Source organism: Cylas formicarius, unplaced genomic scaffold (assembly GCF_029955315.1).
Source record: "Cylas formicarius isolate icCylForm1 unplaced genomic scaffold, icCylForm1.1 PGA_scaffold_2__14_contigs__length_35257938, whole genome shotgun sequence".
NCBI classification, from domain to species: domain Eukaryota; kingdom Metazoa; phylum Arthropoda; class Insecta; order Coleoptera; family Brentidae; genus Cylas; species Cylas formicarius.
This window is the reverse complement of record NW_026844319.1, coordinates 30,924,265-30,934,559: the sequence shown is the minus strand read 5'-3', so window position 1 is coordinate 30,934,559 and position 10,295 is coordinate 30,924,265. Positions and strand designations below refer to the sequence as shown.

Here is a 10,295-nt window from a genome sequence, read left to right as displayed (position 1 = left end):
ATTCACTATCGAGATTAAACAGGATAACTCTACTAATTTTTTAGACTTAACTACTACGAAAACGCAAAACAAATTAGATTTTTCCATTTATCATAAACCTTTACACACGGACACAGTCATACAAAAAAGCTCAAATCACCCTCATACACACAAAATGGCTGCGTTTCACTCTTTTATACACAGACTTCTTAATACGCCACTCTCAACAGAATATTACAACAAAGAACTTAATATCGTTAAACAAATTGCACTCAACAACGGCTACAATCCGTCCATTATAGATAAAATAAAAAACAAATCCAGACAACAGTAAACTCTCTTTATCCGAAACGAACAATTTAAAACAATTACATACATAGAAGAACCCAGTGAAAAAGTTTCAAAACATTTGTCAAAATGTGGTTTAAAAATAGCTTTCAGAACTACCAACACAACACTAATAGGTGACGACTGTAGTGCTGCGAATTTTTAAGTGACTGTTTATTTATTTATTATTATTATTATTATATTTTTACATATTGTATATTAATGACGATACTATGTAGAAACGTAATGAAGTAGAACGTAATAAATTGTTACTTTGTACTATTTTTTTATGTACATGCTCGGCGAAGAAGATTGAAAACATACTTATATCCCCCTTGTTAGTCCTGGTAGATAAATTCCTAGGACGGTCCTGGAACGGTTACGGGCAATGGTCTGCTCTGCTAATAAACAGTTAATCACGGGGTCTTTTGTAAAAGCACTATATTTCTGGTCGAACTATACCGCAACTTTGATGCTACTGGGATCTGCGGTTCTAAATCTCTTAATAAGAGGAAAAACGCGCGCGACAAAGAGAGGTAAAAATAAAAGATCTCGCTCTCTCACAAAGCCCGACAACAATACTGGCCACGCATCGTCTCAGAGGGCGCTGCAGTTTGCCCACTTGCCGGTCGCCTTAACAAACACCGGCCAGTCTCGTCGCGGTAGTCCATGGAATAGGCGATCGTGTCGATCATCACCGCGCGAAAGGTACGGAATGGAGGACGGTGTTTCGTCGTAGTCGGAGGAAAACTTAGCGAGTTTTCCGCGGCTTCGTCTGGTCAGTTTGTACGCGTTACCCGCCCCCAGCGTTTTTAGGTTAGGTCGGAAGTCAATCAGCTGACACCTATCGCGTGGATCGTTGTGGATGCTCGGGTCGAGAGAGAGGACGCTTCGCGCGTGTATTGTTCCATCGTCGAAATCTCCCAACGCCGGTTACGTAATACGTGCAATAAAGAAAGTCGTTTTGCTATCTAGTGTAAAAGTCGCTTCTTGAAAACAATCGACTTGGAACCAGATGACGTCCGACTGACATCATCAGTTGGGTTATTGTACATACGAAATGGTGCCGGGTTTCGTAAAGTTGAAAAAACTGGCGAAAATGGCGAAATTCAAAGAAAATTTTTTTTTATCGCAATAACTCCGAAACTATTCGACATATCGGAAGGTTTTTTTTTTTACTTGAAGAGCATCCATCCAGATTTTTTGTTTTCCATTTTTTCCAGACCTCGGATTTGAAAATGAAACGGAATTTGTGTAAGCGAGAAACTTTTTTAAGAGGAGGTTTTTCATTCTGTATGCCGCAAATGAAATGAAAAATGAAAAAAAAAATAACGCAATCTTTTATCCGCATGGTATTCGAAATTTGACACTGTCAGGTAAAAACGGCAAATTGGGCAGTTGTTTTAATATCTCACAGGCCTAATTCGACTATAATAACGATCGATTATCGATCATCTTTATCTATCCCACCATAGAAATTAATAGGATTTTCTATTGGCAGTTACGTCAAATAAGTGTATTGCATTTGTGATCGCCATTTAATATTCTTTTTAAAGATATGTGTCAATTCCTGAATGGGTACCCTACCATCAATAATATAAGAATGACCGTGCCTTCAATTCATCTTGATAACATTTTAATTGGCTGTAATTTTTTCAAAACTTCTGGATTCCTCCTGCGCCGGTTTTTGCTGAGTCGAACTTGCTGACGTTTCGCTAATCATCCTGTTGGCTTCTTCAGAGCTTGACCGAAACTGCCTCGCATTTTACTCTGTACCTGTCTCGGATGACTGACTCCCATATTGGTGACAGGTTGAGACCTGAGTCGTGGCAAAGACGTAGAATCCCTCTTTCCTATTCCTGAAACTCTCGACAACATTTCAGATATATTAAAGTCGGAGAATCTGAAACCGTACCTTCTCACAATAATTAAAAAATGCTTGTCTAGAACATATTTTTCTTATAACGGTCAAATTTTTGAACAAATGCCTGGAACAGCTACGGGTTCTCCACTATCACCAGTCATCGTCAGTCAACGACGGCCATTAAGCCCGAACAAAAACATTTACGGTTCAAACGCTGGCCGGGAAAGTCTTAATCACTTTAATATTTTTAAATATTTCATTTCTTAATGTTTTCCGTCTTCAACTTTGCAATTTCGCAGAACCTCCACAATTTCTTCCATGTCATTGCCTTCATCAGCTGCCCTGGCTGGCAGAAGTTTCCACAATCCAAACCTTCAAAGCTATAGCTTCATCGGGTAAAACCATATAGCTATAAGATAATATAGTGGCCCTACTACAGTGAAAAGTGATGCGCCGCAGGTGGCTATGGCATTTTCGTAGAGAACCAACTAACCACTTTGTCACATTGCCGTAATTTTTCTGAAAAAATTGACTAATTTTCATAAGAACGCAAAATCAGTCCCTGAAATCCGAATATAATTGGCAACGCCGAGCAAGGAATTGCTATTGCCAGAGAATACGAACAGTCTGTGACATTGTTGTTTACATGTTTGGTGGTTATGATTCTCTCTTTTTGGTTATTTACGTTAGAATCCAAATTGCAGTAAAATGTATCTAAATTATTCCGTGAATTGGTAGCCCGGCAGACACAATGCAATTTCTACATGTATTTTTAGCATTTACACATACACTTTTTAGGGTTTGGCAATGGTAATTCTGTTACATTTAGGGCTAATTTTTTATTGAATTGTTTTATAATAGTTTTTAATTTTCTTGGTTATATTTTGCAATACCTTTTTAACTAAATTGTCCATTGGTACCTTTCATAATTATATATTTGGGAGGCCTTTTTGAACATTTTTTCCACTTAGAGGTTTCCAGTGCGATATCTAGTACCTCCAAAGTTATATTTACACTTTTAGAGTCACATTTCGCAAATTCGACTTTATTTACATTTTGATTGGAGGTTAAACCAATAAGTTTATAAAAATAAACTGTTTGCGCCGATTTACGCACCCAAATTCGGGAAAAAATAGTTGGTATCGTGTATATAGGGCTTAAAGAACCAAAACGCCAAACTACTTACAGAATTATGTTAAAGACGCCGATCCGAATTTTTTTAACCACGCTTTTCACACCTTTTTTGCCTAAAAATTTAATAGGATTTCGGCCATGTTGGTTGTTGTACGTGAGAATTTGTAATTAGAGCTGCCATTGGTTAAAAACGAAATTTCAAATCTCGCGCATGCGCATATTGAACAGACCTTCTCAAAATGTTGTTACATAGTTGCTTCACGAGTTCCTGTGCTATTAGCATAGGCAGGGCCTCTATGTGTCTAGTAGCTATATGGGTAAAACATTTCCATTATCACAGAAATGATGCAGCCTTTATCTATGATTAGATTAGGCGTAGCTCGTTGCCTGTGGTTTGCTATTAAGATTACACGTCTTTTATAAACCTTGCAATCTTCTCCCGCCCCTGATTTTCCCCGAAACTGCGCGTTTTTCAAAAAACAATGAGATAAAAATGAAACTGGAATTGTTGCCGCGTTTTTTCGGAAACCTTCCGACTGTTTTTTTTTCTGTGGCCGCTAAGAAGTGCAAATTTTTTTATTTATTTAAATATTTTCGCTTCCGATTATTATCGACGATTGGAAGAACGCCGCCGGGCAGCAAACAACGAAACGAAATTCTAATTTTAACCGCCGTCGCCGTTAAATATTCAATAACCGACCTTGGACGGGTCTTCAAAACTCTACTCGATTACCATTTTATTTTCGTTTTCCCGATCATAGTCAATTTGTACGTCCTTCGCGGCGTACACGTACGTTTTTATCGTTTAAAAAGAATGATCGATGGTTTCAATGCGCGTCGAAACGTTTTATACAGTACAGGGTGTCCGGTATAAGATGTGTAAGAGATACGGCGTCGCTTAAACGGAAGAAAGAAATAATATAACTATATATAATATACAGTGTGTCCACTTAAGAACTGCACACCCTCGTGAAATCTTTGTGGTTCGTTTTTGATAACTTTTGTTGTGGGACAGATCTGTCGAAAACGTACTAAACTCTTATTACGTCAACCCAGAGTCATGGCTAACCAGGACTAATTTTTGATAACAAATATCTAGAAGAGCTATTAGGGATTTCTTTGGAAATAAAGTGTTAATTTTTTATTTTTTAGAAAATGAAGAACTTCACGAAAATTACGTTTTATGTCGTCCTGATCCTTTATTGTTAAAGAAATCCCTAATAGCTATTCTCAATATTTGACATCAAAAGTCAATCCCAGTTGGCCATGATGTAAAAAGAAACATAAGATTTTAGTGCTTTTTTCAGAGATCTATCCAACGGAAAAATAATTTATCAAAATCTAAAAATTTAATAATAATAGGATACGGCGACGCAAAAAATGGCGTCAAAAAACTTTAGGCCCACTATCGAAGTCCACTTCTGTTTCTCTTTTGGGCGCCATATTGAATTTCTACATTTTCAAATTCCCTGTTGAAAATACGTTTCGACCATATTTACTAATCAGTAACGTTTTTTTTATTAAATATTTTTTAATAAATAATTATAATTGTTATATATAACATTATAAATAGGGGAGACTGGGGCCCGTCGGCCAGAAGCTTCGCCAAAATTTGAGTAAATTTATTTAAAGTTTGTCCAAAATAAATGGACTTGATGGTTAAAACCCACAAAAAATAATAAAAAGCTCCCCTATGCAATTGTGTCAATTATTTTTTAATTTATTGCTTAAAAATTATAAATAAAAAATATTCTTAAAAAATTATGCATTTTGGATACCTACTGCTAAAAGCAATATCGACAAAACATCTACTGCTCACTACTTCAAATTAAAAAATGGTAAGAAAAAACAGTTTTAAAGTACAAAATGCACAAAATAACATTATAATTAAATAATTGAAATAAAATAGCAAAAGAAATATTTTTCTAACTAATAATTGAATTCAAATTTCAAACACAATCGCCAATCAAATTTAAAAATAGAAAATGTAAAAAAAAAACAGTTTTTAAAAATGCAAAAGATAACTCGCCAAAGATAAAAACAGTAAGAAAAAGTACCTACCTGCTCAAAGTAACTTGAATATTAATTATTAATAATAAAAATTAATTGAAATAAAATAGTAAAACTTCTAATAATTTAAATCAAACATCTCACAGCATCGCCTTTACCCACATTTTCTATTTAAATGTTATGTAAAAATATAATCTATTTTTTAAATTTTGTAAAGGTGCAGCAAAGACGTTAGAAAGAGGTGCCACCTGATCCGCTTTGCCTATTTAAAATTGTAATGTTAAAAAAATGGGTCCCACCTGCATACAAAATCAACGCGTTTCAGCGTTTTTTGTTATTCCAAATACATTTATAATTTCCACCCTGTATATATATCGCTTTTCCTTCATTCGCGTCGTTCGTCTGCCGTAGACATTATGCTCCATCCTGTAGGTTCGCGAATATAAATAATAATACGTTTTAATGGCACCGTTATTTAATGCTAATATATTAAGGTTTTAAGAGGTTCCAGAGATCCCGGACATTCCTACCCACTTTGCGAGCAAACTTGCAGCGGCCGTAAATATAAATAAATCATGCGCCATTAATATGATTCCATGTCGGCCGATGATTCATCTACTGCAATAAACGTTTTTTTTTTCTTTCGGGGAAACTACATTTTCCGCAAATAAAATCCTTAACGAAGCAGTAAATTAACTTTTCGAAGCTATTTATTATTAAGCGCGTCGAACCGTAAACATACAACATAATTCTATTATGGATGTTATTATAACGTTGTATATTATTCGAATTTTACAGCGGCCGTTATTTTGCGATATTTCCTCGTTAAATAAAGAAGAATAAACGGAAAAATATGTTCTAAAATCAAAGTCAATCCAGAGACTTTTCTCGGACAACAAACAATATTATGCAAGAAACATTTAAAAAACAAAAAAAATGTTAACAATCTGAGAAAACCGAAAAATACATTTAAGTTAAACTTAAATAAAAATAAATTCCTAAACTTGACAATTAGACTAGTACTAAGCAAAGCAAAAAAAAGGAAAAAATGTGTAAAATTAAACTTAAGCAAAATAAAAAAAACAAAAAAGGAAAGAAATTCGGATTTTATCTTAAATAATAAAGAACATTTTTATTAAGTTGAATATTTAAAATATATTAATAAAGTAACTTAAAAACAACTTACAATTGAAAAATAAAATGAAAAATAAATCATTATGTAAGGCGACTATGAAATGAAAAGGGACGTAATATATAAAAAAAACATTCTTTAGTGTTGGGGCTAGTCATTTGACCGGTCAACTGATAACATCTTAATTGAATACTCAAATAAACATATACACAATTGTGTTGAGTTAAACTTGAATAAAAATAAATCACTTACCGTGACTGTTAGATTAAGTAACAAAAAAAAAGAATTTCGCATTTTATATTAAATATTAAACAACATTTTTATTAATTTAAATATTTAAAATATAAACAAAAAATAAATCTCATTTGATAATATATAATTTTTTTTATAATATACAATAATTTACTGTTGAAAAATAAATCCTTGTGAAAGACGAGTACGAAATGAGAAAGAACGTAATATGTAAAAAATGAAAGAAAAAACGTCGACAAATAAAAGACGGACAAAGCAGACAAATGAATATAGTAGCAGGCAGTTTGTAAATATTACATTTGTTAAAGACACGGTGTCGTCGAAACAATTGCCATGTCAAAATATATAATTTCGTGAAAATATGAACTTTTAGTTCTTATTTATTTTAATAAATGGATTTTCATCAAGTAAAAGCCTCCTCAGTTCAAAAATAAAAAACGCTGAATCATAGAAATAAATTAGGTAAAGCTGTGACAAATGTAGAAAGAGATTTTCCTTTATTTCGTACTCGTAATCTTTCGCTTTTCTTTGCAAAGAAGGTAGAGTTAATAGGTTGACACCACCAGGCTTGACAGAGCAAGCTTGACGGCTTTTCTTGAAAGAATTTGGTTTCATAATATTGTGTTTATTAAAGTTCAACGTATCACTTACATTATTACTGTAGATAAAGTGCAACGCTAACATTCCCCTTGGAAAAGCTGCTGCATCTGGAAAACTAGAGAAAATTTTCTGTGTAGTTTTCACTATCATTTCCAGAACCGACCAAGTTTGATCGACTTTTTAGAATATTTTCTTGAATAAAACTTGTAATTATTTTGAAGTTGAAATTATCACTTTTCACGTAGCCTTGGTTATTTTACCTTCTTAATTCTTACTTCGTTAAATGGGTAATTTTAAGTGTAAGCCATTATCGCACTCAAATCGAATAAAATTTAACATTAAATGAGACTAGTTACACTAAATTTAGAATGCGTAGTGTGATGCCAGATGCTCGGACATTTCAGACTTCTGGGAAGTGACGGTGCCAAATTAAAAATACGTTTCAAATGCACGCCAAGCGCCGTGCAGTTTGGCAGCTTCTCGATTGGGGTCAGCCATACGCGATTCGTGTACGGGACGACTTTCGTTTAGTAATTAATTTATTAAAACAGCACTCAGATGTGAGCAAAAGACAAAATTTGAATTTGACAACATTTTTTAGAAATTTTACTGTTTCACAGAGTTCAGGTGTGACGCTGTCCCATCTTTCTTGCAATTCAGCAGCTGGTCGTAGTTCATTTTGTCAAGATACAATCTCGGTATTGGCTGCTTTCTGAGCCTACATTAAACCATATTATCCTAAGAATAAAAAAATACATTTTTGCTCTGAAATTATTTATTGTGTTGCACTTAAGAATACATTACATGTGTCAAAAAAAAAAACGAAACATACAAAAAAATACTGGTGCGTAAACGAACCACTGGGAAAAAACATTAAATAATGTTTGGGGGCTCATAAGATGTAATTTATACATCAATATACAAAAGAAAGTTCAAATTCGACAGAAAACAACTAAAAGTAGATTGTTTTCCAAATAAAACCCGATTTGATACAAAAAAAAAACGCATAATATTTTATGATGCGTGAGCGCACCACTGGTAAAACCCGATTTCATTTTTGGTGATATTTTACAAAGCATGAAGTATATAAATGCACATTACACTTATTACAAACGTAAACTGAACTGAGCTGGCTTTTACTTGTTGAAAATCCATTTATCAAAACAAATAAAAACTGAAAGTTGAGATTTTTCACGAAATTATATATTTTTACAGGACAATTGTTTCGACAACACACTTCATCTATGGCAGGTGCAAGATTTCTTTAAGTAATTGTTTTATCAGTTTTTATCAGTTTACCTGGGAAATCTTTTGTTCAAAAATAAATAAAAATAAAGGCTACCACCATGGCACCTGTAATTAGCAATTCCGTTGTTATGTAAATCTAGCCCACCCATATATCTATTGTATTGGGCAATTACATAAGGTTGGGGTATATTTACATCTTTCCGTTCTTTTCTATTATAGCGTTTTACATTTTGGACTCGGAATTTATAAACAAATCAATAACGACATCTTTTTAAACTTACGTAAAATGTTATGTTAAGTTCTAGATAAGAGTTGATTTATTACAAGGGCCATTTTAAGATGCATTATTTTTCTCAGTGTGTCTGAAATATCTGTAATGTTCGATGCAAAGTCTTTATCCGTGTGTTTAATTAGTCACTCGATACATAGTTTTCGCCGCCACTTTCGATTACTTTTAGCGGATTTGACGTATTAACAATAAATTTCCCTCAATCCACTAGATTTTTTTTAGTTTCAACGGAAGTTATATCGAAAATTCGATAAACCGAATGGTGACTACGATCAAAATCGGTAGCGATAACGTCAACGATTTCATTTATCTATGTGTCAATGGAGCGATCGTTACGAATCGGGAATTTTTCAATTTGTCCATCGTGCAGGTTCATCCGTTGGTCCAATATGTCGTCGCGTAGTCAAACGTCTCGCGATAAAAGGTGACTTTCGGTGCGGGGTTTATATGCCCTTCCTTGTCGTGCTCGCGGTACCGTCGTCATGTCACTTACGTGCCGGGTGCAGTACCTGAACGACATCGATCCGTTTTCATATTCGACGAATTTTCCCGATCCCCCGAGGCCGCCCCTTTACACGTTCAGCGTCACTTTACCGCTGATCAATCAACTGGTCGCCGTACACCGACTGCTGAGGGCGCCACACAGGGTAAGTAGCCATTTCGGAAAGTTAAACGATATACAGAATAAATTATATCGTTCGTCTTACTTCCGCTTATACTTCGACACATGTTGTTCCGCCCTAAATGTCTATTTGATCAATGCAAGGCGGCTGCACGGTGGGCCATATATGAGCCCTTAATACATTTCGCACAATGAACGTTTTCCTTATCACGGACTAATTAAGTAGGCCGTGACCCTCCACAAAACAAGCGATTTAAGTCGCCTTGTTACCATGGAAACGTAAAAAATAATATTGTAACGTTTGTTGTCAGTGTCAGTTTGAGAATGTTTTATTTATACAATTTTCCGTGTGAAAAGTGGAAGGGATTTTTTAAAAGAAATTAGCTTTTGACAAAATTCAAAATGCAGGAAGCCAGTAAAGGTAAGTTTTGAGACAAATTTTAGTAAATTAGTAATTACTCTAAAATGCAAATATGCTTAAAAAATTCTACATTGTTTTGAGTCATATTAAAAAATAGCCAAAAAAATATGTTTGCAATTTATTAAGCAATATGTTACAATTTTAGCATAATTTAGGGATGCTGTTGATACTATTTATTAAAGGAACATGTTGTGGTGTTAGGTGTAAGACACAATCTTGCTCCCACCTGCTCCATTTTCTGAAAATAATTTTTAAAGAACTTGCCGGGTGGGCAAAAAAAAAACGGAGAAAAATGTTTTTCGTTATAAACTTTGACCTATTAATATATAAATTTGTTTTCTTTTTTTTATGGAGCGATAGTGTAACTTAAGTTTGATTCATGTAAGACATTGTTGAAAGGTATTGTGATAACTTTTG

General features: G+C 34.1%; 1 protein-coding gene across 5 annotated transcripts in view; it reads left to right on the top strand.

Moving 5' to 3' along the window:
• Window positions 1-956: 956 nt before the first annotated feature.
• LOC132697904 (FH1/FH2 domain-containing protein 3) overlaps window positions 957-10,295 on the top strand; it is a 120,950-nt gene continuing 111,611 nt past the window's right edge. Inside the window, exons 1-2 of one of the 5 annotated variants that reach the window (XM_060663651.1) lie at window positions 957-1,084; window positions 9,206-9,482. In XM_060663651.1, the coding sequence (XP_060519634.1) occupies window positions 9,318-9,482 (165 nt within the window). In that variant the 5' untranslated portion in view covers window positions 957-1,084; window positions 9,206-9,317. Of the gene's footprint in view, window positions 9,483-10,295 lie in introns of all 5 variants that reach the window. The other 4 variants (XM_060663650.1, XM_060663653.1, XM_060663652.1 and 1 more) reach the window with 4 other exon arrangements.